The 26,638-nt window shown below is 51.2% G+C and overlaps 11 protein-coding genes across 11 annotated transcripts; 5 read left to right on the top strand and 6 right to left on the bottom strand.

Annotated features, from left to right (window-relative positions):
* Positions 1–37: 37 nt before the first annotated feature.
* EDD37DRAFT_665389 (uncharacterized protein) lies at positions 38–2,733 on the bottom strand (the record flags this gene model as incomplete). The annotated part of the gene is made up of 2 exons (XM_062819249.1): positions 38–78; positions 132–2,733. The coding sequence occupies 2 exons, from the start codon at positions 2,731–2,733 to the stop codon at positions 38–40; spliced, it is 2,643 nt and encodes an 880-aa protein (XP_062671215.1).
* A 348-nt stretch (positions 2,734–3,081) lies between these two features.
* Positions 3,082–5,499, bottom strand: EDD37DRAFT_629345 (uncharacterized protein; the record flags this gene model as incomplete). The annotated part of the gene is made up of 1 exon (XM_062816504.1): positions 3,082–5,499. A coding segment is annotated over exon 1 (2,189 nt), but the record flags the coding sequence as incomplete, so codon positions are not given.
* A 73-nt stretch (positions 5,500–5,572) lies between these two features.
* On the top strand, positions 5,573–7,267 carry EDD37DRAFT_382833 (peptidylprolyl isomerase). The gene has a single exon (XM_062812134.1). The coding sequence runs from the start codon at positions 5,728–5,730 to the stop codon at positions 7,087–7,089; it is 1,362 nt and encodes a 453-aa protein (XP_062671217.1). The 5' UTR covers positions 5,573–5,727; the 3' UTR covers positions 7,090–7,267.
* Positions 7,268–7,557: 290 nt separating this feature from the next.
* EDD37DRAFT_649656 (glucosylceramidase) lies at positions 7,558–8,976 on the top strand (the record flags this gene model as incomplete). Its single annotated transcript, XM_062818157.1, has 1 exon — positions 7,558–8,976. One exon carries the CDS (start codon positions 7,558–7,560, stop codon positions 8,974–8,976), a length of 1,419 nt encoding a protein of 472 aa, XP_062671218.1.
* A 39-nt stretch (positions 8,977–9,015) lies between these two features.
* EDD37DRAFT_629347 (CWC16 protein) lies at positions 9,016–10,370 on the bottom strand. The gene has a single exon (XM_062816505.1). It carries the CDS (start codon positions 10,145–10,147, stop codon positions 9,122–9,124), a length of 1,026 nt encoding a protein of 341 aa, XP_062671219.1. The 5' UTR covers positions 10,148–10,370; the 3' UTR covers positions 9,016–9,121.
* A 346-nt stretch (positions 10,371–10,716) lies between these two features.
* Positions 10,717–13,049, bottom strand: EDD37DRAFT_577448 (major facilitator superfamily domain-containing protein). Its single transcript, XM_062814402.1, has 7 exons — positions 12,651–13,049; positions 12,510–12,601; positions 12,408–12,447; positions 12,051–12,353; positions 11,814–11,994; positions 11,420–11,722; positions 10,717–11,345 (listed from the first exon to the last, which is right to left on the bottom strand). The coding sequence occupies exons 1-7, from the start codon at positions 12,828–12,830 to the stop codon at positions 10,975–10,977; spliced, it is 1,470 nt and encodes a 489-aa protein (XP_062671220.1). The 5' UTR covers positions 12,831–13,049; the 3' UTR covers positions 10,717–10,974.
* Positions 13,050–15,354: 2,305 nt separating this feature from the next.
* Positions 15,355–16,702, top strand: EDD37DRAFT_649659 (uncharacterized protein; the record flags this gene model as incomplete). The annotated part of the gene is made up of 3 exons (XM_062818158.1): positions 15,355–16,067; positions 16,120–16,559; positions 16,629–16,702. The coding sequence occupies 3 exons, from the start codon at positions 15,355–15,357 to the stop codon at positions 16,700–16,702; spliced, it is 1,227 nt and encodes a 408-aa protein (XP_062671221.1).
* A 975-nt stretch (positions 16,703–17,677) lies between these two features.
* Positions 17,678–18,479, bottom strand: EDD37DRAFT_629358 (uncharacterized protein). Its single transcript, XM_062816506.1, has 2 exons — positions 18,210–18,479; positions 17,678–18,096 (listed from the first exon to the last, which is right to left on the bottom strand). Exons 1-2 carry the CDS (start codon positions 18,426–18,428, stop codon positions 17,809–17,811), a joined length of 507 nt encoding a protein of 168 aa, XP_062671222.1. The 5' UTR covers positions 18,429–18,479; the 3' UTR covers positions 17,678–17,808.
* Positions 18,480–20,831: 2,352 nt separating this feature from the next.
* Positions 20,832–21,947, top strand: EDD37DRAFT_665397 (uncharacterized protein; the record flags this gene model as incomplete). The annotated part of the gene is made up of 1 exon (XM_062819250.1): positions 20,832–21,947. The coding sequence occupies one exon, from the start codon at positions 20,832–20,834 to the stop codon at positions 21,945–21,947; it is 1,116 nt and encodes a 371-aa protein (XP_062671223.1).
* Positions 21,948–22,180: 233 nt separating this feature from the next.
* Positions 22,181–23,116, bottom strand: EDD37DRAFT_629363 (aspartic peptidase domain-containing protein). Its single transcript, XM_062816507.1, has 3 exons — positions 22,973–23,116; positions 22,330–22,920; positions 22,181–22,279 (listed from the first exon to the last, which is right to left on the bottom strand). The coding sequence occupies exons 1-3, from the start codon at positions 23,096–23,098 to the stop codon at positions 22,202–22,204; spliced, it is 795 nt and encodes a 264-aa protein (XP_062671224.1). The 5' UTR covers positions 23,099–23,116; the 3' UTR covers positions 22,181–22,201.
* A 1,782-nt stretch (positions 23,117–24,898) lies between these two features.
* EDD37DRAFT_649663 (apoptosis antagonizing transcription factor-domain-containing protein) lies at positions 24,899–26,577 on the top strand (the record flags this gene model as incomplete). Its single annotated transcript, XM_062818159.1, has 2 exons — positions 24,899–24,950; positions 25,004–26,577. The coding sequence occupies 2 exons, from the start codon at positions 24,899–24,901 to the stop codon at positions 26,575–26,577; spliced, it is 1,626 nt and encodes a 541-aa protein (XP_062671225.1).
* Between the last annotated feature and the right edge of the window lie 61 nt (positions 26,578–26,638).

Raw genomic sequence — 26,638 nt, forward strand, 5'->3', positions numbered from 1 at the left:
TGTCGCAATCTCTTCTGCGTGCTTTGATTGAGTATTCTCAAGCTGCTTCATTTGGTTGGCATGAGCCGCTTCCAGCGCCTGAATCTCCTCTTCATGTGTTGACTGTGCGTCGTTGTGCTGCTGTATCTCACCAGCATGGGCCGCCTTCAACGCCGCTACCTCATCTTCATGTTTTGATTGTGTGTCGGCTCGCAGTTGAGTCAACTCTTCGTTATGGCGAGCTTTCAGTTGAGTGAGCTCTTCATTCGCAGTCCTATGCTGAGCTTCCAATTGCTCGAAACGTGCTTCATGTTTGGTTCCGGCTTCTTCAAGAGCTAGTCTTGCCTCATCCAGCTGAGATTGTAGCGCTGACACCGCTCCCTGGTGAGCATCCTGCTTCGCTCCCGCTTCGTTATTTGTCTTCTGCAGCTCAGCTTGCAATGTTTCGAGTTTATTTGTGTGAGAGGCTTTGGTGTCCTCGAGCTGTGAAGTGGCAAGACCCAGCTCGTCTGCAGACTTCTTCAAGGCATCTTGCAGATTGGCCTCGTGCATGGCTTCAGTTTGCTCAAGACGTTCACGGGCTTCATGCAGTTGCGTTTCGATATCTTGCAATCTCTCCGAGTGGTTCTTCTCAGCTGCTGCAACACTTTCAGCGGCGGCAGCAGCTTCGTTGGCATTGCGTTTCTGCAGGATGTCCAGCTGCTCCCGGAGCTCAGAGATGAGACTGGATTGAGCATCACTCTCCTCCTTCTTTGCTTGCTGGAAATCAAGAAGCTGTTTTTTCAAACCCTGCATAAGCTGGCCCTGCCTGCTCATTTCATCGTCAATCTTGGCGTGCTCCTCCCGTTGTAGATCAATCTGCTTCTGCTTGACGGAGAGTTCAGCTTGTGCTTGCTCAAGCTCATCTTTCAGGGTCGCCATTTGTTCTCCATACTTGGCTTCGAGTGCAGCAGTCTTGGTTCCCACTTCTTGCTGCAGTCTGGCGATCTTCGTCTTCGCATTCTCCTTTGCAGCCATATGCCTAGTCCGTGCTGCCTCAAGCTTCTTCTGTGCGTCTGCAAGCTCTTCAGCATGTGCTGGTGACTCTGACTTGGTCGGTGACGGCACAGATTCACTTGCAGATTCTGACGCGACAGTCTTCGCCTCAAGATCAAGCTTGAGCTTCTCGATCTCGGCGTCTTTCGCGAGTTGGTCCTTCAGGGTAGAAGTTTGGAGTTCGGTGAGTTCTGCTTGTATCCTTTCCATCTCGCCATCTTTCGCGGAGGCTTTGTTGGCGTGTGCCTTGCGCAGGTCGTCCAGCTCTACTTTCAAGCGTTGAGCTTCTGCCTGCTTCGCAGCCATTTCGCCGGATAACTGTTCTCTTACTGCGCCAATCTCGGACTCCTGACCCGTGGTTAGCTCCTGCACCTTTTTCTCATGTGCCCCTTCTAATTCGCGGAGCTTGTTGTCATGCAGGGAGTTCAACTCATTGAGCTTGGTCGCATGTTCGGCTCTGATTGCTTCAGCGTTTTCCTCTGCACGCTGGCTCTCACTGGCAACAATGCTGCTGGACTCCTCGAGCTTTGTCTTCAGTTCGGTCAATTCAGATTGTAAAGTCTCGATCTGAGCCTCACTGTCCGCCAACTCATTCGATGCACTCTTGCTGGATTCCTTAAGCTTCGCCTTAAGCTCGACTAACTCAGATTGTAAGGTGTCAATCTGAGCCTTGCTCTGAGCCAAGTCGTTCTGCAAGTCTGCAGTAGCAACATCAGCAGCACCGCCTTGAGCCGCGTTTCCCTCGATTTGTGATTTGAGTTCGTTCTCTGCAGCACTAGAATCAACCTCCTCCAACTCGTCGTTTGTCGGGACACGACCATGGCGACGCTCGAACTCCCTAACCTTTGCCAGGTCTGTTTTGAGCTTTGCAATTGTTACTGTAGCATTCTCACTCATGGATTGCTGTTCTTGAACGTCCGCACCATCAGAAGCCATGGCCGCCTGTAGCATGCTGTTGACCAGCTCGAACTCACGAATTTGCTGCTCAATCAGCACCGACCGGGTGGATTTTCTGGACCCGAGGACAGGCCGCACAGGTCTTCCCACCCCAGCAGAGAGCGCATTTTCTTTGTTGTGTTCCGCCTCTTGAGCATCCCCTTTGGTTACAGGTGAGGCAGGGATCGTGCTCAAACGTTTCTTATCAGCCTGGCCGCCAGCGCCAGGCTGTGCGGCACTGGAACTGAGAGGCCGTGAGCGCGTGGTAACGGCAGTCCGCGAAGTGCTGGGTGTGGCTGGCGCTTTGCGTGTTCCTATCGGACTTGCAGCACTAGGCCGAGTCGCTGTAGATGGTGCAAGTGTGGTTCGTCTTGCTGGCGTTGCGGAGACTGTCTTTGTAGTTGCAGTACGCTCTGAACTTGTGGTGGAGGCCAGAGACATCCTCTTGGGTCTTGCAGCGATTCCATCCTTGCTCTTCTCATCACCCGACGGTTTCTCATCCACAGAACTGACCGACTGCCTCTTGATATGTGTTGCAGTCCCAGGCGTTGTGGTCGAACTTGTAGGCCTCCGGACGGTTGCATTGGTAGGACGAGCGGGCGGTTTGCTGAGCGAACTGGTACCAGATGACTTGGCTGCAGCAGACGCTGCGGTCGGCCTCGTCGCAGTAGATAACCTGGGTGTGGTGGTTTTGGTCAAGGGTTTCGTCGATGGATTGGTTGGTTTGGGCTTGACAGCGGTGCCAGGCGTTTCATCACCTCTCGAGGAGGCATGTTTGTCCATGAAGACTGCCCCGCAGGCACTGTCGATATACAACAATAAGAACTAGACAGGAAAGGAAGAGGTGAAGCAATGTATGAAAAAGGTATACTCAAGAAAAGATGGCAGGATCGATGCCCAATGTGAGATGTGCTGGGCCTTGCTGGATTGCGCTGTCCGGTCGGAGTTCGAGAAATCATCCTGAAATCAAGCGAGTCATTGGGCAATCGCAGCCAATTCGCGAGTCAAACGATGACGCGACGAGGCTGAAGTAATTAATTACAGTACCGGTCTGGGACTGGACGAGGCTGACACAAACGTCGCTGGCCGACAAACAAGAACTTCCTCCCCCGTCCAAAAGAACAAGTCTCACTCTCATCTGCTACGCCATTTCAATACTATGAGTCTAGACGTTTCATTAGACAGGCCTTCGTAAGTCGCTACAGGGGTATCTTTGAAGCCAGCCACAATTACACAAAACTCCCCAATCAGAGGAATATCTCGATCATTGAACATCAGTCAGGCACAGATCGCAACCAATCCCATGATCTGTCAGAGCAGTCTCGAAGATGCCCCGCCCAGCTTTGCTTGATCCATCGTGCTTCTGCGACTAGTTGGTCCATATCAAATCTGCTAAGCTGACCTTTAGGTCCTCCGTGTTTGTCAAGGATGTCCTGGAACCTCGAGTTCGCAGTGTAGACTTGCAGAGCATTCAATAGTACCATGAGCTCCTTGTCGGTCCATTGCAAGGGTGCTGGTGCAGGTATGTCTTCGGTCGGTTCGCGCTCGAAGTTGTCGACGTCTATCACTTGCGGATCCTGCTTGTGTGAAGTCGCATTGGCATATCCACGATGTCTCGCCCTAACCCCTGCTCGTCTCTGCTCCAGATACATATCATGGCGCTCTCGGTCCGCGGTTTGCTCCTCCTCTAGGTTGGCAACATATGCTTCAGCCCCTTCCGTAGCAATTGATTCATTATATCGGCTCAGAATGAAAAGGACATGAGGCTTGACAGTTTGCTGCACTGTTGTTCTGATGGTATTGCCGAGGACCGGTTTTGGCCTCCACTTCTTAGCGCTGTCAACAAGGAGTATTGTTATTTCCAGCAAGCAGGCGAGCTCTTCTCGAGCCTTCTGGCCCAGGTTGTGATTCCGGAATCGAGCTCGCAGGGAAGCTTTCGCAAGTTTGAGGAGATCAGGAATAAGGTGCTCATAGATGTCCCTTATCATCTTGGGGCGTTCTCTACCTGGCCTCTCAACTTGAAAGCCACAGATATGCTTACATCTTTCTTGCAAGGAGGCTGTTTTGCGACTAATCTTGTCGTTGCACGCTCTTTTTGCTGTGAGGTCGTCTGGACCATAATTCCTGTACGTTTTTAATAAATCTCTCAACTCTTTCGCTGTGCGAGAGATCCCTTTGCCAATCGCCGACTTTGGCTCTCCGGAAGATCTGCTTTCCACAATCTCCACTGCACCGAGAAGCGCTTCTTGCCATGCAGATTCGCACTCGTAGAGGATCACAGCTTCTTCGACGCCTCGAAGCTCACGCTCAATCTTCTCTTGCCGTTCAGCTTCCATCTCACGTTCTTGTCGCTCTCTAGCTTGTATCTGGCTTTCCGTCTCAGGACGTTGTCGAGGGGAATGGGGAGTGAGTTCACGAGACTCATCAAGCGCTTCTCCACCATCCTCGACACCTGGCACATCTTCAGCATCTTCTGGGACATCCGAAATTGTCTTTGGCTCATGTTGATGTTGCCGATGCTGGACAGTCGCATCATCTAGAGCGGCAAGCTCCTGCTGCGGAGCAGGCTGTGTGTTTGGAGACTCGGCTGGGATTGTGGGAGTGCTTTGTTGTGTGACTTTGGCAGCTTGTGCAAGTGGATTTGCCCTCTCTGTAGGCCCAACACCGGGAGTTGGGCCACCCTCCGGCATCGACGAGCCTTCACTGGGCTCACGCTGACCTTCTTTGTGGCCATCTCTCCGCGGATGAGACTTCTTCTTGGACGGTGTCATCATGGCCTCGCCCGCGACACGAACAGCCAATACCGGTGTAAGACCTAGCACTGGAGCGTTGTGGCCATCTTCCAGCACGGACTCGTCCGGAACCATCCATTGTCCGTCCCGCATGATGCTAGCAAACCTCGTTTGTCCATTGCGGCGTGTTTGTGCCATCGACTTCTTCCACTTCTGGAGTTCGTTTCTTGTGGGACTTTTCCGAGGAGAGTCGTCCAGGTTTACTCCTGCCGTTGTCCGCGTTTCAAGTTCTCCTCTTCCTTTGAAAGGTGACACTTTTAGTTGTTGTGGTTTCTTTTTCAACGGTCTCATCTTCTTGATGGGCTTGATTCCCGGCTGTGGTCCCGCGCTTTCTAAGTCCCCGGGAAGCTCGTACGGGTTGCGGGTGTGCACAGGACGCACTTGACCGGAAGGCCGTACTCGTGCTTGGAGGCGGCCTGACGACCGGACTGGAGTCGGATTACTGGAGGCATTGTGTGGTGTCGCAGTCGCGGGATGTTCTCTCGATGAACGCTTTTTTAACGGGTTTTGGGAGTGAGAACCATCTCCTGTCGTGCGTTTACGCTTCGAAGGTGACTGGTGTTGTTTGCTGCCAGCTTCTGCATTGAGAATGTCCGTGACGTCTTCGGCCTCTGCGTGCTGATTGTTGTTGTCTGCGACTGCGAAAGCGGACAGACGAGCAGAGCGCCGTGACATTTTCTAGGCTCTTGAATCCACATAATATATAGGTATGGCGCAGGGTATCATGTTTGCACTACCCAGGAAAGGAAGTGCCCAGGTGGTTACGAAAGACGCGCTCCACGTAAACCTAGCCGGCGCGGTCGCAAGAATTCTTATGTCATAAGCAACGGCCTCCAACATTCATTGATTGCAGTGTTGAGTGACATCGTTCCTGCATATTCTTTTCTAAAGATACCACCACCAAATCAGAGATCACCCGACGACCAGTTTCCTCGACAACTCATCTATCAAGAATCGATCGGCTCTTGCAAATCGATGGCCTATCATGACAGACTATCCCAGACTTAACAAAGTCGTCGATGTGCAGAGTCAACATTTTGAAACCCCTACAAAGAGAATTCACGATGGGGCTGACGTCTCCTTCTTCCTCACCTCCCTGGCTTACAGGGATATAATGACGTTTGTACTTCAATTGAACCGGTCTGTAGTACCACGGAAAAGAGATAATGACGGATCTACGAAGACTGTGACCTGGCCAATGAACTCTGAGGATACCGAATATTCAGACTCAGTCACGCGGTTACGTGCCCTTTTGACCAAATTGCTCAAGTACATCGACGACACTCCTCCTGACACCGGTCCGCGAAGATTCGGCAACGTCAGCTTTCGGAAATGGCACAGGCTTGTTGAGCATCGCATGGACGACCTACTGAATGAATGCCTTCCGAAAGCACTATTGCCTGCTCAAAAGGAACTGGGAGCATACCTACTCGAAAGCTTTGGCAGTCCCCAGCGATTGGATTATGGCACAGGTCATGAACTGAGCTTTCTCGCGTTCCTGGCCTGCCTGTGGAAGCTCAACTTCTTCACCGAGTCCGAGCCATGGGCTGAGGAAAGAGGCATTGTGCTAGGAGTCTTTGAACTGTACCTCTCGCTAATCCGAAAACTCATTAAAACGTACACCTTGGAACCTGCAGGATCACACGGCGTTTGGGGATTAGATGACAACTCTTTCTTGCCTTACATCTTCGGTTCAGCTCAATTGGCACCCGCCATATCCGAGACCGATGACACGCCGACAGAAGGCTCTCTGCCAGACGCCCCTGAGGCATCGTGGGTTACCAAGCAAAACTTGGTTGAGAAAGAGAAGGAAACGAACATGTATTTTTCGGCCATTGCATTCATTTATGATGTGAAGAAGGGTCCATTCTGGGAGCACAGTCCAATGCTCTTCGATATATCTGGCATCAAAGACGGTTGGGGCAAGATCAATAAGGGGATGATCAAGATGTACAACGCAGAAGTCTTGTCCAAGTTTCCTGTCGTTCAGCACTTTCCATTCGGGTCTCTTTTCAAATGGGAAAAGGACCCTGTAGCTAAACCTGCACCAACAAGCACGCATGCATCAAGTCAGCCATTGCGAAATCCAATGGATACACATGCCCCAAGCACACTGAGGCCTACAGGTCCACCCGTGGCTGGAGGAATGACGGCACCATGGGCTGCACCAGCTTTGAAAGCGCCAGTGGGTTTTGTCGGTGGTGTAACTCAAGCACCTTGGGCGAGCCGAACTCCTGCACCTCTTCCGCCACGAGGAGGCCTCGCGTCAGCACAGAGGAGACCACTACCACCCCTCAATGAAACGATGGACGGTCAGGGTCGAAAGCCTCAGTCTGAAAAGCAGTAGCCGAAGCCGGTGTTCATGACATAACAACTAGGCAAAATGCCGTTGCATATGTCACGTCGCACGCCGGTGTCCGGCAAGTTAAAAGCCTCTTCCTAAGCACGAAGCCAGTCGGCAGCAGCACTAGTCTTACATGGCCAAGATAATAGCTTCCGGATAATATGGTACGGGTGTCGGCACTTTCTCCGCCATTTGCGGAGAGACCTCTCTGCCAGGATCGGCCCGTGGAGTAAACGCAACAGTGCACAAGTGGAGATGGTTCTATGCTACCTTCTCTATCTGGTTGTGGCAGAAGCAGATATTTACGTCGGAAAATGGCCGCTGGTTAAATGCCACTGGGTAAAAATGGATGCTGGATAAATGCGAGATGGAGACATGCACATCATGCGGGGCCATGAAAAAGGTACATATGTTGTACCTGCATGCTGCATTTGCATCTCTTGCTTGAGCATCAGCACCACGATTGACACCATGAAGGGCTTCATTATCATCGCTGCTATTGCAGCTGGTTGCTCGGCATGGACTTACACGGACAATATGACGGCCTCGGCATTGATTTCGATCAATGCCTTTCAAAAGTACCAGACCATGATCGGTGGTGGATGCTCTGGTGCATTTGGCATTGCTTGTGAACAATTTGGCTCGGTCGGTTTGTCTCCAGCCAACCAGGAACTTGTCACTCAAATCCTTTATGACGAGAATATCGGCGGTCTTTCTATCGTTCGCAATGACATAGGGTCGACTCCTGGACATGTACCTGGAGATGTGTCAACCATCTTGCCTGTTTGTCCAGAAACTCCTGCAGGCCCTTTCAATTACGTCTGGGATGCTAATGATACATGTCAATTGCAACTCACTCAAACGGCGTTGAAGTACAACCCCAATCTATACGTGTATGCTGATGCCTGGTCCGCCCCCGGATGTATGAAGACGGTCGGCACCGAGGACAACGGTGGTTTTATCTGCGGTGTGAGGGACAGTAGCAGTCCCAACTGCACCTACGATTGGCGACAGGCGTACGCCGACTACCTGGTGCAATACGCCAAATTCTACGAGCAAGAAGGCATTGAGGTGTCTTTGCTAGGTGCTTGGAACGAGCCGGATTTCAATCCTGTCTACTATGCCAGCATGCAGTCAGACGGCTACCAGGCGAAAGACTTTCTGGAGATATTGTACCCGACAGCAAAGGCGGCATTCCCGAACATCAGCGTTTCGTGTTGCGATGCCACTGGTGCCAGACAAGAGCGCAATATCCTGTATGAGCTGGATCAAGCGGGAGGTTCCGATTTCTTTGACGTTGCTACATGGCACAACTATCAGAGCAATCCTGAGCGCCCGTTCAACGACGGTGGAAAGCCGAACATAATGACTGAGTGGGCTGACGGTACCGGACCGTGGACGCCCACCTGGGATGTATCTGGACAGCTCGCCGAGGGTTTCCAGTGGGCACTGTACATGCACAATGCCTTTGTCAACTCGGACACTTCTGGCTACACGCATTGGTATTGCGCCCAAAACACCACTTACGACAATGCGTTGATCAGACTCGACTATGACAACTACTTCGTCTCCGCTCGATTGTGGGCATTTGCTTCGTACTTTCGTTTCGCTCGACCTGGCTCTGTGCGTATCGAAGCGACAAGCAGCGCGGAGAACCTGTACGTCAGTGCCTACGTCAATACCAACGGTACCGTGGCGATCCCTGTTGTTAATGAGGCGCACTTCCCATATACTGTCACCATCGACCTGACTGGGATCAACGCAACCACGGCGGCGGCGTATCTCACGGACAACAATCACAACGTGACCCTGGTTGGACAGATGCAGATCGCTGGGACACTGCACGCTACTGTAGAGCCGAGAGCGATGAAAACGTTCTTCCTGAGCTAGACTGAAAATACAATCCGTGCTTGAACCGTGCTGAGCTTTCCGCCATTCCTTGGAGCGAGACTTGCATCGTAGATAAGACAATCGGTTGAAAATCAAAGTAACTGCTGCCAACGCTGGGTATCATATCATAGCATGTCATATCACATCACGTCGAATCCGAGTCGGACCCATAACCGACCAACGACAATCCATCCACTTTGGCCGCTTTGCTGGTGCTGTTCTGCGCCGTGCCCATCTCGACATCGTCTCGTTTTCTTTTCGCAGTAGGCTTCCAAACATGTTCCTCTCGTAGAAACGGATCCGCTGCAATCCTCGTATTACTCGCCAGCTGACTCTGCAGCAATTGTTTCTTGTCCAGCTTTTTGGAGGTGTTAGCCTTGAACCTCGCGGGCAGCGTGCCATCCAGCTGCCGGAACAAAGGCTTCGCCGAGCTCGACGCCTCATTCGACACGCCAAAGTCGACAAATTTGACCCGCTCGCCGTCCTCAGGAAGTGCACCCAACATCTCGACTTCCAGCCCGAATCTATCTTTCAAGGCGTTCCCAGACTTCTCATCGGCCTGGCGTTTCCTTCTGCCAACACGAAAATCTGCACGCAGTTTTCGAGACTGCTCGTAAGGGTCAGCCCAGTCACGCTCACTCGATCTGACCAACTCGTTCAGGCGCTCCTGTTGTGTAGTAAACAAGGTCTTGTCCGCGACTTTCTTCTCGATTGCCCCGAATCCGCCATCGCGCTCGAGTCGCGCTTTGTCCTCCTCGGAGACCGTTTGGGCAAGGTCGATCTCGCCATCAAGTAATTTGTCCACGCCCGTGTCTCGTCTCCGCCCGCCCTCGACGACCAGATACTCTGCGTTCTTGGGGTCGGTGCGCACTTCGATCGACCCGCCGCAGACGGTATGTTTGAAGCGAAAGGACCAGATGGGCGTGCTGAAATATGCGCCTACTTTCTTTTTCTCGGCGTTGAAACGAACTCCCTGCCCGATTATGGTTTCGGGGTTGCAATGCGTGCACCATATTGCGAAGGGGCATTCGAAGCGGACGGTGAGGATGCCTTCGGTCTTGAGTTTGCGGGCACGGTGACCCAAGGCATGACCTTTGCCGGAGGCTTGGTTGAAGGATAGGGTGCCTTCGAGGTCCGGAGGGACGTAGCGTCCCATGTTGAAGCCCTGCATCTTGGCTGTTTGTATTGAGATCCTAGAGAAAGACCAAGATCTGGATGTTAGGCTTTGGCCTTTCTCCGGAGACTGAAGCTCGGATTAATCAAGCTGGTGGTTCAGGTCTGGCGGGATACGACGGGCACTGATCGCTGTGAATAACCGCTTCCATCTCTTTAGATCAGCGTTGGTTGTTGTCTATACAAAGAAACATGGAGGTGGAAGTAAAGGGGCTTGTGGTGAGATGCGCTCGATGCTAGGAATAAGAATATAAATGACTTACACAAGGTGGAGAAGATGCCTCGGCTTGGCTGGGCCGCTGAGGTGACGCTTGTGGCGCCCGGACTGTAGCGGAATCTCGTCTCTACACCGAAGTTAATGCCTAAAATACTTTGTTACTGCCATCCATGCACCATTCAGGCCAACCACCAGCTGACACCTTGACTGGTTCATTGTAGAGGAAATGATGACAATGGAAACGTGCTGATCGGCTAGGTCGTCGCAGAAATGGAAGCTTCATCATATCAAGCATTGAAGCTTTTATCATGAAGACGCTGGTAGGTCCTGCTAACATTCCCTCCGCATGCCCGCAAACGTGTCAATCTCTACGAAGTGCCACCTCGTTCACGGTACTCTTTATATACGGTATGAGATTGAGTGGAAGACGGTAAAAGTGCTCGGCGCCATCACCTTTTCGGTTCTGGCGCATGTCCTCAATGCTTCATACTAACTCGTCATAAATCATTGCGATCATAGGACCCGTCGCGGGCCGCGCAATGCAATGAAGCTCTCGGATGGTAGCCCGAATTCTCCAGTGTACAATGCCAGCAGGCATCAGCTGAAGCCTACAAAGTCCATCTCCACTCAGGGAGATTGTGAAAGACGACCTTGCCCTGATCAGCTTGCATGTTCTTTCGGTGCAGAACGATCCACGCCACAATACACGTTAGAATCAGACAAGCGTTCAACGCCATAGTCGTCGCCAGTCCTGGCAAATACTTCGGTGCTGTTGCCTCGGTGTAAATAGTGCTTCCGATGATACCTGAGATCGTGCCACTTGAGATGTTGAGCACTGAGGCGATGTTCATTTTGGCGGAGCCCACGACGTTATTCTGGCCGAAGATCAAAATTGCTGTGTTGTTCGCCTGGCAAGATGCGATTGCAAGGAAGATTCCTAGGTACCGCACATGGGCGGATAGTTGGGGCTGGCTCATGACTGGGAAAGACAGCCGCTGTTAGCGGAGAGTCTGAGAAAGAGCATGATAGTGCCGAGTGGAATTTCAAGCTTACGGGCGAGGCCGATAGTTCCCAAGGTCGTCTGAACGAGAATGATTGGCAGGCGACGCTTGAAGTAATCTCCCAGCGTACCTCCTATGATCAGAAATCCCAGACCAACCAGGTATGGTGGTGCAGAATAGAGTGAGGCCATTACGCCTGAGTGGCCCATGGCCTGGGAAACGGTCAACATGGATGACAAGACTGGCTTCATCAGGGGCAAACTAACCGCAATAATGGACGGAACGAAGTAGGCAAGTCCGTACACCGCTACAACGTTGCAGAAGTACATCCACGTTGTGAGCCAGAGGGTCCAATCTGCCAGAAGATGGTTAGCAGACAATACACTCGATGAGCAGAGCAGAGAGTTGATTAGAGGAGATGCGATGGTGGAATTGCCGCTGAGTACCTTTCAGATCTTTCACGTTTTTCAGAGTCACCTTCTCCGTCGTGGCATCACCACGATCAGCTTCAATTCTTCGAACAATTTGGGCTCGCTCCTCCTCGGATAAAAACGTCGCTCGGTCCGGAAAATCATCGATCAGGCAACGCAAAAGCAGACCGAATGCTATTGTCACGGTGCCTTCGATCTGGAGGAAACAAGGATCAGTCGTCATCTTTCGCCTTCTTCGACGAGTATGCTCACCGTGAAAATCCATCTCCAACCTCTCCAGCCACGGTCGCCATCCATAAGACCGATGGCATATGCTAACAGGCCAGCAAAAGCACTGGATACAAGGCCGATGCCATACAATAAGGCAAGCCTCTTGTGTACCTCGTAGCGTGGCCACCAGCTCGCACATAAAAAAATGACAGCAGGGAACACCCCTCCTTCGAACAATCCGAGGAAAAAGCGCATGACAGCGAGCCCTTGCCAACTGTTGATGTGTCCTTGGCCAATCGTAAAGCATCCCATACCAATCACAAGCACTGAAAGGGTGTTGGCAACCTGTAGATGACTTTAGTGCAAAGTTGAAGGTTACCGCCAGGGCAGAATGCTTACACCAAATTTCACCAATGCAAGATTGCTAGGAAGTTCTCCGCTGCGTGTTGTATGAGCACTTGCTATGCTATGGATGTCAAGACTGCTAGGAGGTATACTGACAGGAGATAGGCTGGGAAGAAGACCAGTAACACAACACTGTATCGGTTGCCGACATCCAATTTGAGGTCATCGGCCATGCCAACAACTTTGGCCTATCCAACGTCAACAGAGTGCCGGAGCAAGACCGAGTATGAGACTCACCGAACCAATGTTGATACGGTCAATCACCGATAGGGCATACACCATCCCAATCGTCAGAACCAAGCGGATGTCGACTTTGAGCTTCGTCTTTTTGGAAAGCGGAGGAAGATCAGTATGGTGCTCGGGAACTGACTCGGCCTCCAGGGCCTGACCAATGTCATTGATGGACTGCTTTTCCATGTTGAGATTTTCTGCTGGAGGGTTTCAGAGCGGACGAGCAAATTCAGCGTATATCCTTCTTCACCTGTCTGGATAGTCCTACTGGGCTGGAATGTAGAGCAGGATGTAGTTGAGTATTTGAAGTTGGCTCGAGGTCATGAGCCAGCTTCTATCCCCAATCTCAACGTGGAGCTTTTGACCTGTGTATCCCCCATACCCCAACATACTCCGCCTCCCATGTCTACGAAGTATGACCTTGGCGCATTGGCATCTAACCTCTGGATGGTAGGAAATATATATTATCTGGGGTGGAGATGGAGCACCCCACAGGAAATTTCCTTATCCGGACTTCGAGGCTCAATAATGTGGGGAATTTTCCCGCATGGGCGCACGCACGATTACACCATGGGCTAAAACTTTGGGGAAACTGATCATGGACAAGCGACAACGGAACACATTCACCTGACAAGAGCATGGCTGTCCTGGTTGAACTCACACGCGACTCGAGAAGATCTCATTGGTTTGCAGATGTGAGCTTCTCCATGCAGTCACTCTTTCTCGATGCCGAGGCGTAGACTTGGTTTTCAAGTAAAAACATGTCTTGTTTGGACTGAAGGACCTCCTAATGCCAAGACCGGATCCGAGAACGACTCGTGAGCTCTCATTTCCCCGCAGAAGGTACGCAATCTCTGATCCCCGACAGACTACTCTACTTCCATGATGTTGTGTCTCGGCCAGTTCGCTGCTTCGAACATCATGGACCTTGACGGATAGTGATGCATGACGCTCAACAAGAGGAATTTTCAGCACTGCTCTGCTTTCGTTGAAGCACGATTCTGATTACTGTACAAGACGCGGGGATGGCTACGACACCGGCGGTGAGGCAACTCGTTTCTTGGCTTCAGACATCGCCAACTAACACACGCTTGCTTACAAGATTCGACCCCACCGTTGCCAATTCTGTCCGCAGACTTTCGTACGTTCGGAGCATAAGATACGACACGTTAGGGGAGCCCGTAAAAATGCGTTGCGCCGGATACGCCTCAAACTTGCTGACTGTGCCTAGATACAAACGAGCGGCCGTACTCCTGTGAATACTGTTCATCAACATTTCATCGTCTAGACGTCCTCAACCGTCATAGAAAAGGGATCCACAAACATGAACGTGGACTGTCATTTCGAGCCCACACAGGAGCGGACTTCGAAAGAAGGGCAGAATCAAAAGCCTGTGACGGACACGTCCCGAAACACAAGGAACCCAACACGAATGCAGCGTCGGGGGGTACGCACAACTCCGTGACAGGACCGCAGACAGCGAACTCGAGTTCATACGCCGCTGACATTCCACCCGAACACAATGCTTCCAGAAAAGTAGTACTGGTCGACCCTGTTGAGAATGAGGCTGATCAAGCCACTTCGGCAATCGTAACCGGTGTTGGAGACAGCTACTCTTTTGACTGGGAATTGACCGGGGCTGATCTTTCCGGCCTGTTCTATGATGTTAACGGTCATGCTGCATCAGAACCTTGGCCTCCATTACAGATTTTGCTCCCTGATCCGCATCAAACGCTTCCGCATGGCACAGGATTTTGGAATCTCTCCGCCGAAGATTATGGAGATGTCGCTCCTGCTTTGGCAACATCCGCACAACGGCATACAACCACCTCTGCCGGCACTCTGGAATCACATGATCAGAGTCTAAAAGGTCAATTGATTCCTGATTCTATCGACGAGCTACCTGGCGAGAAACATTCGCCGTGTTTTGGTGGGCCCAACTTCGGAGAAAATTCAGATCGTTTATTTGGATTTTGGGAAGAAGCAAGACGCACCGAAGCACGAAACACCCCGACAGATGCCCCAGAAGTAATTTTGCGTCCGTTCCCAGACTCTATGCTGGATGAAGAAGGCTATCATGCCGTCAAGGCAACAACAGAATCCTACCTAAAGGTAGACTCACTCGCCTTGCACTCTTTGCATTTCATTAACCGGTGGGTCACAGTTCCAATTGCCTGGACGGTGCATTGTCAATCGATGGCTAGAGACTTTCTTCAGAGGGTTCAACCCTCATATACCCATGTTACATATTCCGTGTCTGGAAATCAGGATCCTTGAAGGTAATGGGACCACCTATATTTGTATCTTTGGCATATCTAACAGCCATTTCAGCACCATTATTTTTGGCCATAACTTCTATTGGTGCATTGTATTGTTTAGAAAGGAGTCTCGCCCTGAAGCTACATGAGAGCTCATGTCGAGCAGTATGGATGGTAAATGCCTACTTAGTCGGTAAGACTTCACCGCAAGGCTAACATTTTCACTACCAGGCAATCAAGCAACGACAAAATTCCCTTCCAACCAGAACCCCTCTTTATATTTTTCAGACTTTGTTGCTTAATATGTGCTTTGGAGTTTGGAGCGGCGATTGTTGGCTGTTCGAGGAGAGTCAGGCAACTGCCTCAAGACTTTGTATAGTAAGTGTCACCAGACCCCTTCTTCCTCAGAAACAGTTACTCTGCGGAAAAGATCGCTAATGTGGCCGGCGAAGATGCTTCAAAACGAAGTACAAGCCAGAGAAGTCGAGCCGGACGCCACTGAAACACATTCAACGCCCCAGTCGTGGCGAGAGTTCATCGAAGAAGAGGCATTCTGCAGAGTGTACTTCTGTGCATACATTCTCGTCCAGACAATATCAGAAGTGTTCGGCACTCCCGTGCCCATAAACCTTACCGACTGCGCATTGCCTCTACCATGTAGCGAAGCAGAGTGGGCAGCTCCATCAGAGGAGAGTTGGCAAGCACTATCTCTCTCGAGCTCGCGGGTTCCTACTCCCGATTTCCGAATGGCCCTGGCAGCTACAATTTCCGGCCTGGCCGGCCTTTCGAGCGACGGGGTCGAATTCGATCAGATTTCGGGCCTCACATTCACAAACTACAGTTCGTTAGGTGGACAGGTGCTCGTTCTGAGCATATTTATGCATTCCTATCACCTTTCTGTTACCAAGCGGTCCGAGAACCCCCGAGTTACATTCCAGGCAGATGAAGTGGTGGTGGGCAGGATACCAGATACTCGCGCTCCTAGCGCGTTCAAAGGGCAGTTTCCTAGTTCTTCCCAAATTGAAAACCTGAGAATGGCCCTCAGTCGATGGAAGCTGGGCTGGCGACAAAACCCCGAAGCACTCATGTCTCCCACGAATCCCATGGGTCCAGTTAGTTTCAATTCAACAGCACACTACAGAGTAACGAACTTGCGACTATTCAGGTCAGTGAACCTTGACCTTGTACGAGCCCTCTAGCTGACCCAGCTCTCCCAGCGATTTCTCCAGTATCCGCCGAGCTCTACGAACGCAAGACCCGCGCCGAGTCTTTCAAGCAATGGCAGGCATAAGCGGCTCACCCATCCAACGAACCGATGATGTCACGGACGCCACCTTTTCGACCATCGCCGCCATACAAATTCCCATTCGAATGGGCGTCCGCTTGTTCGCTCACACCGCATGTCTAACCTGGTCCCTTGAACATTTCCTGACCGGCTTCGAATGCGCACTCTTCCTGGCGTATTGGCTGTTGTCTTTGGAACGGGATCCCTGCTCCATGCTCTCGGAACATGAGGCGGAGACGAGGAAGTTGGTTGCAACGCTCGTTGATGAGAGTGGAGAGGATGTTATTCGTTCTCCAGATGGGCGCGAGATATTGTCCGTCTCTGTGTTGAGGATCTGGGCATCTATATTTGACCACAGTTGGGTTTGGGGTAGTGAGTTTGCTTCCCACTGTCTTAATTGTGTACCTCCACTCCATGATGCTAACACTTTGGGATTTTCAGTCACTAAGACCATGGGAACTTCCTTGGGTCTGTTTGCGGACCACGTATCGCGTGCTGTCATGTCTTCACCTTAATAAACTATGTGTATGAATGGTTGATAGGCGAGGCTGGGACTTGAGAGGGAGCTTACAGTCCGGATTCCACCATCCGAATTTACTTGCATGATGGTACCCGCGGAGTATGGCTGGTGGTACATGTAGAGATGCTATGTCTCGCCCAGGAGATCTAGTCTAGTCCTTGAGGATCGATGGCGCACTGTCGTGCGGGTGCGACAGCGTATGAATGATGATGGGAACAGGGGGCGGCCTTGGAGCTAAGCATTGGCGACGTTCGTCGTAGATTGATATCTTTTCGGAACTACTGGGACGAACCCTAGGGTCAGTGCTGAAAGGTAGACATATGAGGAAAGAGAGTTAAGTATGCGTACTGTGACTCGATGGAAAGTTGAGCAGGTAGGTGGAATGAAGATGACTGCTCTCTGTATTATTTGTTCTGTCTTAACTTAGTCTCCCGAGCTGCGACTGCAGCTGTTCATGGATCTTTTCACTTTGCCGCCATCATGGATATCAACACGAAAGACTTGGGGGTCTCCCTGCGCACAATCTCCTTCAGACAGATATAGAGTTGGCGTCAGAGAACAAAGCTGTTGCTCAACAGGGTGATATTGCACGTTGCCGCATTGAAGAGGTGCGCTCCCATGAAACAAATCAAGTACCGTTGGTCAAGCTTTTGTGCGTGGTCGCTGAGGGCGGCAATTGTGGAGATATTACTGAATTGGGTAATATGCCCACATCACCCTCATGGAGTTCATATCCTCATTTTCGAATTAAGTGCTCACAACCATGAATGTCTGGAACCTCGGCTCACGGCTTAGGGCTGGGGTCAGTCCACCAATGCTGTTCGGCTGATGATCAGCCAGAAATTATTCTAAATTTCTGTGATCTCGGGATTTCATTGAAGCTATTTGTTTGTTGTCTACTTTTGACGAGGACTTGACCGAGGAACCAACATGACTTGCTAAAGTCGTCCCCGCAATGCTTGTAAAGATTCTGCGACCTTATTATATTACTTATTAGATATCACAAGCAAATCCATGCTACCAGGTGGCATGAAATGTACAGACAGCCTTTCTACTTCAACCGTGCCGCCCACCGAATCTGGAAACGGGCATCAACGACGCCTACTTCCCAGGCAGCGCAGACGGAGTGATGTTGAAGCCAATGTTGGCACCCCAGGCCAAACTGTTGAACTCAACATACTGCTCCACGATTTTGCTGCCAGCATCAACAGTGATGAGTGTCATCCCGCTGATGCGGTACTCTCCTGTCCCAATACCGAGGAATTCCCATTGCCAGACCATCTGGTTGCAGCCTGCCACCACATTGAGAGTGTTGATCTGAGGGATCGGTTCCGTCGATAACGTGTCGTTTATGTAGTGCTGCTTTCCGTTTTCGACTTGGGTTCCGAGCTGGAAAGGTGTAAGCCTTCCAAGATGTTGAAGTGGGGCGGACAGCAAGATGCGCCTCACGAACGTGAAGCATGACCATCTGAGCCAAGCACTTGCTAATGGGCACAACTTACGGGATCGCCTTTGAGGGAGTTGATCGAGTCTCCATATTCGACAATGCCGTCGGCAAAGAGACCTTGTGCTGTCTCATTGGCTTGGGTAACATTGAGATGCTGCAAGAAGATGGTCGATCGGGCTGCAATGTCGTTCGCATCGGCCTGAGAAAGGCATGTCCAGGCTTGAGTGCTGCCTATCAGAAGGCCAGCACAGGCTACTATGGCTGAGAGCTTCATCGTGCTGGAAGTTGACTTTCAGCCTGGAGAAGGTACTGCTGAAAGAGCTCTATGGGGCTTTGCCCTACCCTTGAGATGGACCGGTTCTTAAGTACCCCATGTCGCCTTCCGTACCTCAAGATCCCGTTTGCACTGGCTCCGCTTGTCGTTGCCGGCAAGGACTATTCCTAGAGGCTTACAGTGATCCATCTATGGTTTGAGACATGTTGCACGAATTATGGCACAGCCTGGTAGTCTTGAGGTCATGTACAAGAACATTCAGGGCATGCAGCATGGCAAAGTCAAGTTACGATGCATCCCAACCCCGTAGCGCCTGGGGGAAACGGACATACCCCTGCAAAGCCCTCGGATCCTGGGACAACGTGCATTGAAAGTGTGTTCAGACTTGAGGAAGTTGGTGGCTGGGCGCAGGAAGCCATATCAATATCGGCATCATCAATTATCCCGGCAAGCTCTCTGATTGGTCGACTACGAACCTCCGACGACCAACCTGCATATTCAAAGCACTTCTAGCAGCGGACTCAGGAACACGCACAATTTTAGCCCATGCATGTCCGGACAGTCACCGCCTTGCAAAGACGGTGAAACAGCCTCTGGCAGATTTTCGACGTTGCGGCAGCAGTGCTTTTGTCAGGCTATCCTATCTCGGCAAGAGATGATGGAGTCGGTCCGATCGGACTTTTCTGTCCCCTGGCCTTACCACCATGCCTCTTTCCATAGGTGAGTATGTTAGAATCGTGTTGAAAATTATCATGGAGCCTAGAGGGGAAGAACAGATGGTCGGGACCGGTGTTCGCCTTGACCACTCTTGACTCTTCCATCACCGTAACGGATCTTCTGAACCGTCACCAACGTCCTTTAGTGTTGTTCTCAGAACCTTCATCCACCGTCCATCATGGAGTGGCTGCAAAATGTTCAGGCAAATCCAGTCAAGTGTTGGGAACCGATCTGGGAATATGGCACCAGGGAACAGCGGCGATAACCAGCGCACAACGCCGACCTTACATTGGAGCTTACTCCCATGTTCGGACAAACCCAGCATATGGTCAATGGCCGTCTGGCGCCCAGGCCGTCACGCACGTCGCCATCACTGGTATAGACGCACGCAAGGAAACATTTATGAGTATCTCTATATGTGTATGTCACCCAATTTCTTAGCACATTCGCTTCACCTTCTATTACCAACTCTACTATAGCAGCAGCGTTATTACCAGAGTGTGTCGCCAGTGTCGGCATTCTGCGCTAGCCGCCTAAATTACTGCAGCCACCCCCTTGGGGAGGGCAACAAGTCCCTCGAGGGGTCATAATTACGCCCAGGCACAGCAGGGCGCAGGAACGAGCATTCAGTGTTTACCAGCACAGCAAACTTTGCCCGAGTTGCAGCCTCCGTCTGCGATGGTGCCAGTATGAGGCTTGAATGTCCCTGAACTTCATTCAATTAATTCTGGTTTGGTTCCGAGCACCCAAGGTCAGCCGAGCCAAAATGTTCAAGCGAAAGAAGATCCCCAAGTTCAGAACGTAGGCAAGTCGAACAATATCGCTGCGCCCACGATAATTCCCAAGGAATCCAAGCTCACGATCCCTAATGAGTATATTGTGGTGTCCTTACCTCTCGAGAGATCAGACATCGAGGAACTTGAAGCTGTCCTTGAACTCCCGTGACATGCAATCCAGACTATAGTGGGAAAGTTATGGTTGTCTACTACCAGCTTGGTGGAAGGCCTCCGCAATCGGTCAGAAGACGTACGTTCTCGTTGGCGGTATCATCCTGCACCCAAAAACATGTTTTTGGTTTAAGCCTTCAGGCACTGCCGAGTGGTGCAGGTTATTCTCGAAGCGCGTCTCGCGCCGTCTCGGTTTGTTCGAGAGGCTTGGTATTAAGGCGAACGTGCGAGATGCTCTCCTGGAACCTCAAATCTCTTCTCTTTTTGGGACACATGATTTACACTACTGGGTTAGGGACACGCTTACCATCAACCACGCAACTCGTGGTCATCCGGCAGATATACTTCAGTCCCTCTGATGACAACGGATACTGGGTGATTGGGCCGTCTAGACATCTTCCTGTGTTTGGAGTACCGACTCTGTGGCTCGGGGCCTTGGGCATGCATCAGAACCCAATGCCTAACCCGAAGTGGAATACAATCAAGGCCTTGGCATGACCAGGCTCACTTAACCCAGTCGACCGAAGCGCACGGTCGTTACAATGATGTGCACGCAGACTATGTAGTATATATACTAGTAAGACTCCTTACATCGTTGCATACACTCTTGAAGTACACCCACCCTCCTACGGTTGTTTTCATACTTGATGGTTCATTTCCACAGCACCTGATTTCGTTCGTGTTTGTTCCTTTTACCATTGCTAGAGCCTGGCAATCTGCATACCATTAGTGTTACACGATGACCGATATCAATACTGCCCGTCGGCATATCACCGAACTGCTACAAAGTCGACCCTTGGTAGCTGTTTGCACAGGCGCAACAGGAGGCTTGGGGCGCTTTACACTCGAAGCCCTCGCAATGCACCATGGCAAGATCGGCACAGGTCTACGAGTCTATGTTGTCGGACGGAACCTCGAGTCAGCAGACGTCTTGTTCGCCAAACTACGGAAGTCTTGCCCGGACGGAGACTTTCGGTTTGTTCAAGTGAGCGACCTTGCTCTCGTTTCAGAGATCGACCAGGCATGCGACGAAATAACCCAGTCCGAGACTGCCGCATCTGGTGGCCATAAACCACGCATCGACATGCTCTTTATGAGTCAGGGGACACTCGATTTCAAGCCATGGACAGGGACCAAGGAAGGACTCGAATGGCACATGTCGTTGTTATACTTTTCGAGGATGAAAACAATCCTCAACCTCATGCCTTTATTACTCAATGCTCCGGCTGCGGCGCACGTGGTTTCAGTGTTTGCGGGCGGCATGGAAGGCGAAACCTTTAATCCAGATGATCTGATGGTCAGAAAACCGGGCCGGTTTGGTGTGACATCCACAAGACATCATGTGGTGTACATGAAGACACTGTTTTTCGAGTATCTCGCCCGAGAACATCCCGGTAAGATATCCTTGGTTCACGTCTTTCCAGGATTTGTCTTGACAGACGGCCTCAGGTTTCTGCCCAAATGGATGCAACTAACATACTATGTATTTTATCCACTTCTGAAGGTGATGACTACACCCGGTCCGGAGGTGGGTGAGAGAATTTTGTTCCTGACTTCACCTGTGCGTTTTCCGGCTTCCCATGAAAGTGATGACCATCAAGGGTCAGAAGATGTGGGAGCCACATTTCCACATACAGGCAAACAATCGGGAACAAAGTTGGCGATAGCGATGGGGACAGATCTGGAAATCGGTAGTGGTGCATACGCTGTTAGCATCACTGGGGAGGCAGCAGATGCTAAGAAAATGCACAGAGCTTACGACAAATACGACAAGGACGAGCTGCGCAGAAAGATCGTGACCTATACTCTGCGAGCGTTTGAGGAAATCAAGGCAGGCAGAGTCTTCGAGGATTGACAAAAGGATCTTGAAACAATGTTTTTGAGGAAACGAGCACCGTCCACGCCAGCCTCGGTGTTCTGCGGCTGACTCCTAAGTATCGCTCATTTATAGAACCTTTACCATGCGTTTATACATGTTGAGACATCATCGGTCCAATGCTTCAAGATTCATAGTACTGGCGCTCCCAAAATCTAGTGGTTTCAAATCAGTTACGCACCTAAGATTCCGAGCATCGGGGGATAACTTACTCCATTTGCGAATTTCCCCAGTCAAAAGCCGCAAGCACATTCTTCAAGAACGGGTCGCCAACCAAAAATCCCGCTTCTGCAGTACTGGTTTGAATCAGACTGTAACAGTCACCTTGATCATCCTCTCCAATCAAGTCTTCCGAACTGACATAGTAAGTCTTCCCTCCTATCTGGATCCCAAATGGCCAAGGTAGCACGGCGTTACAATCCAGGCCAGTTGCTCCGTTCCCATCTGGTGATGACGGTACCCACTGCTGATTCAGGCTATTTGCGAGGTCAGCCGGGAGTTCGATCGTGTTTGCTCCGCTGTCGATGATGATCTGTAAGCCCACTGCCTCGAGTTGACCGTCGACGTCAAAGCCATCAACTATAATAGAGTAGAAGGTAAACTCATCGTCAGGGACTCCACTCATGGACGTCATGAATTCCCAAGGGGCAGTCGTAGAGTTGTCAGACGTGATGTTTACGGCGGATCTATTGTCAGGAAGACCGCCGATGGTGAAGATGCCACCACTGCCGTTGTTGGATGCGTCACGCGAAATCGCCAGTGTGAACAGGGCACTTTCCAAGGGCGGGGTGGTATTGGAGGCAAAGAGAGTCTGCGCGAATGGGGAGTACACGATTTGACCCTCTGGTGCTTCTCCCAATCCAGCACTGGTATTGAAGGCGTTTGTCATGCGAATGTGGCCCATGCCTAGGATGCCGGATTGGTTCGCCAGGCCTTGTGCCGGGAACGAGGACTGCAGCCATGTATTAGCTGTGTACGAGCCTGCTATGGAAAGTCTAGCATGCCTTATCTGGGACTGCTATTAGTTGTTCGATGGTAACGGCGTCAAGGGTGATCGAGGCGTAACCCATTGGGCCAGCAACACAGCGAAGGGTAACTTCTTGCTGTCCGTAGCAGCTCCAGTCAAACATAGTCTCGTTGACAGAGAACCCAGCACTCGGTGTGTATGTTGCACCAAAATTGCATTCGTTTTGTGACAATGGCCCTGAGAACTCCCAGGTGTCAACATCGTAAGTCGAATAACATTCGAAGCCAGTTCCAATAATCCAGGTGTCGGCACTACCAGTATCCAGCTCAAGGTCGAATTCTTGACCTTCAACCGTGACGGGCACCAAGTATTTAGCTCGCTGGTCGTTATCCAACACAGATGCAGATCGTCGGCTTGGAGATCGTCGGCTTGGAGATCGTCGGCTTGCTTTGCGCGGGATGTGTAGAGCAGCGTTACTTGATCCACGTTTCAGATTGAAGCTGTGTATAGAGCCCGTTCGACGCTCCAAGAGATTGTTCTCATGGGCAAGAAGGGCAGACTGGTACGACAGCTGAGATAGTAGAAGGACAAGGAGATGCTGCATCACAGTGGTCGAGTGGCAATGGAAATGTGCCATGAAAGCTTGCATATAGTCATGAGAGCAGGAACAACTGCTGGCCCCGGGACGAAACACAATATATACTGTGCGTCATGTTTGTCAGAACAGGACTTGGAACCCTTGACTTCCTTGTCGGCTGCATTCATTCCGGCTATGCAGTTGCTGTACCAGTTCCTGCATGGTTTGAGGCCATTTTTGCACTGCGCCACGCCCAGTTCGTGATGGTACTGCCAATTCCCTGATTAGGCCCAGGGCCCAAACGAACTCGTGTTCTTGGGATTTCGTCCCAGCAGATAGTATAATGGGCCAGTGAGGGTAATGTGCCTGCGTGAGGTCAAAAAAATGGTTCGATTATCCTCTGGTCGGCTTGATCGTAGTCCTGACATGCTCGAATAGAGCACTAAACGATCAAATCGTGAAAATAATCTCAGAGTCTAGGTCGGTCTTGGTGCAACTGAACCGCCAGGCGAGCTGCTCATAGAGTCCTTTCTATCTCGGCCCCTTTGGATTCTGACTGTGCCTCGTGTTCGCGATCTAGTCAAGACATTACATGTGTGCGGCCGGAGGGCCGGTGTACTGGTTGAGAACCCTGCCAGACTGAAACAGCATGCAGCTAAGCGGCGAACCGAGTCGTTGGCTCACAGGAGTATTTCACGCATATCCCGTAGAAGAATTGGTTTCTCCGGAGTTGGAATGTGCAAAAGCTCCCAGAAGACCGCAAAACTTCAGTGTTCGTGAAATTGGACTGAAAAGGCTTTCCACGGCCACTTGGCTGACAATACTGTCAAAATGAGAAAACGAGGCCATAGCAGCTCCCTCGTTCCAGAATCTCGGCACCTGGTGCCCAGTCAAATCAGACCCATCCTTCGTTCGCCCCCTAAGCGCAGGATCGCGCTGACAAGAAACGCCAATCGGGAAGAGCATATGAGCCCAGCCTTGGCCCTGCAGAAGCGACCTGCGGCCTCGCTTTGAACGGACTCACCTTATTGAATCCCGCCCCATACAATTCAAAGCTTCGGCTTTTCAGGAAGCCATCAGTGGCCATGAGGTGGCTGTCTGCCTTATGGCGAGACTCAAAGTCATTGGGGTCAGATCCGCCTGAAGTATTCAAGAATGAATAAATTTTCATTTCCTCGTGTAGAGACGTGAAGGAGATCTACGCGCTGTGTTTGATCGAATGATAGATTGTGGTTCTCAGTTGGAGAACGGGTTTACGAGCATCGGCTAAACCTTCCCCTCATCTTTTCAAAGGCAAGTTGCGGCGAAATCTTCAAGAAATATTTCGCGAGGCTCCTTCGAAAGTTTCCTGCAAACAACCACACATACGCAGGACATCAATGCAAGATGGTCAGTCTCAGGAAGAAAGTGCGTGATCTGGAGTTGAAGGGAAGGAAGGGTATGTGATTATTCTGCCCTCAATTGTAAGCCATACTGACGACACAATTGTAGATTTCGACCCAGAGGACGATTCTTTCCGCCGCCCAGACGAAGACGATTCCAAGGCCGAAGAGGAGGTGAACGATGACATTGGACGCGAACATTACGAAGCCGTCGGGAAGAGTAAATTGAGAGAGCCTTCACGGCCGCCAACTCTCGATGCAAAATATGGTGGAGTCGCGGTCAGCCGCAAAGCACTCGACGAAGAGGATGAAGACGACCCATTTGCGCCAGTCGATCAGTCGGAGGAAGATGACCCCTTCGCAGCAAGCGACGAAGACGCTGATGCTTTGAACGAAGCTGATGACATCCCCGACAATGTGGACCTTGAGGCGGAAATAGACGAGAACAGCGAGATCGACAGCGACGAAGCATTCGGTGAGAGCGATCAAGAACGTTTCAAAGATTTCAAGTTCAGAGCCAGCAAGAAGAACCGCATTGAGGCACAGTCCGAAGACGAGATCTCAGATGAAGAGCTGGAGGATAATGACACAAACGACTCCGAAGAGGTCGCGACCGACAATACAGACCTAGACATGGACGATGAGGACGACGAAGAGGAAGAGGAAGAGGAAGATGACGATTCCGCCTCCTCGACCGGTGCACCGTCCAAAACAGCCCGCAATGCCGACCGGGAAGAACTCAAGAAAGCCGCATTCTCGACCGCTGGACTAGCCTCAGCGCTTTCCGCTGGGGCAAACGCGGACGTGCAAAAAGGCAAAGCCGTCAAGCAACAGCGACAGACATTCGACCGCCTCCTCGACTCCCGAATCAAACTGCAAAAAGGCATCACAGCCATGAACGAGATCACCGAAATCACACTCACTGACGACGAGATCAAAGAAGCCGCCCAACAAGCCGAAGCCGCCGCCCTGGCTTTGTGGTCCACTATCGACGCCATCCGCCGCACGATCCTATCATCATCCAAGCCTGACTCTGAATCTGACCATTCGTCAAGAAAACGACCATTCACCGCTACACGCTCCACATCAACAGAAGAGCTATGGCAACAAAACTCCTCCTTCGATGCCGATGTCCACTCCGTAAGACGCACGACCCTAGACAAATGGCACGCCAAAACCCAGCCCGTAATCGACACCGCGCCACGATCTAAACTATTGGGTTCTTCGCATTCAAGATCGCGCCTTACAGACGTGTTGGATACATATCTCGCGACTGAGTCCACGAAAACGAGTACAGCAAGCGTCCCATCACCAGGCACGTTCGACGACGGGCCGTTCTATCAGGCCCTCCTACGCGATCTGATCGCGAGTCGCAGTGCGAACAGCACCGCGACGACAGAACCGTTCTTGCCGACGAAACTGCATGTATCGGGAAGTAAAGGCAAAAAGATCGATACGAAGGCCTCGAAGGGCCGGAAGGTCAGATACACTGTGCATGAAAAACTAGAAAATTTCATGGCGCCAGAAGATCGAAGTACGTGGGAAGATGCGGCGAGACGGGAGTTCTTTGCTAGTTTGTTTGGGAACGCGGGAGCGTTGGATGAAAACACCGAGGAAGCCGAGCAAGGCGAAGATGCAGATGGAGAGGCAGAAGTCGAAGCACTCAGACTATTCCGGAGTTGAACGTGTACAGATACGCATAACAATAGCATTTTCCGTACAATCATAAGCTCGTCTTCTCTAT

The sequence above is a fragment of the Exophiala viscosa genome, assembly GCF_022695815.1.
Source record: "Exophiala viscosa unplaced genomic scaffold EDD37scaffold_4, whole genome shotgun sequence".
Classification (NCBI taxonomy): Eukaryota; Fungi; Ascomycota; class Eurotiomycetes; order Chaetothyriales; family Herpotrichiellaceae; genus Exophiala; species Exophiala viscosa.

Coding starts and splice junctions, on each gene's coding strand:
- EDD37DRAFT_382833 (XM_062812134.1), top strand. CDS start 5,728: ATGACAGACTATCCCAGACTTAACAAAGTCGTCGATGTGCAGAGTCAA.
- EDD37DRAFT_629347 (XM_062816505.1), bottom strand. CDS start 10,147: ATGCAGGGCTTCAACATGGGACGCTACGTCCCTCCGGACCTCGAAGGC.
- EDD37DRAFT_577448 (XM_062814402.1), bottom strand. CDS start 12,830: ATGGAAAAGCAGTCCATCAATGACATTGGTCAGGCCCTGGAGGCCGAG. Junction 12,448..12,509: donor TTCTTCCCAGCCTATCTCCT/GTCAGTATACCT, acceptor TACAACACGCAG/CGGAGAACTTCCTAGCAATC. Junction 12,354..12,407: donor TTGCATTGGTGAAATTTGGT/GTAAGCATTCTG, acceptor AGTCATCTACAG/GTTGCCAACACCCTTTCAGT.
- EDD37DRAFT_629358 (XM_062816506.1), bottom strand. CDS start 18,428: ATGAAGCTCTCAGCCATAGTAGCCTGTGCTGGCCTTCTGATAGGCAGC. Junction 18,097..18,209: donor ACTCCCTCAAAGGCGATCCC/GTAAGTTGTGCC, acceptor ACACCTTTCCAG/CTCGGAACCCAAGTCGAAAA.
- EDD37DRAFT_629363 (XM_062816507.1), bottom strand. CDS start 23,098: ATGTTTGACTGGAGCTGCTACGGACAGCAAGAAGTTACCCTTCGCTGT. Junction 22,921..22,972: donor TAATAGCAGTCCCAGATAAG/GCATGCTAGACT, acceptor ACATGGCTGCAG/TCCTCGTTCCCGGCACAAGG. Junction 22,280..22,329: donor TAGGAGGGAAGACTTACTAT/GTCAGTTCGGAA, acceptor TGACTGTTACAG/TCTGATTCAAACCAGTACTG.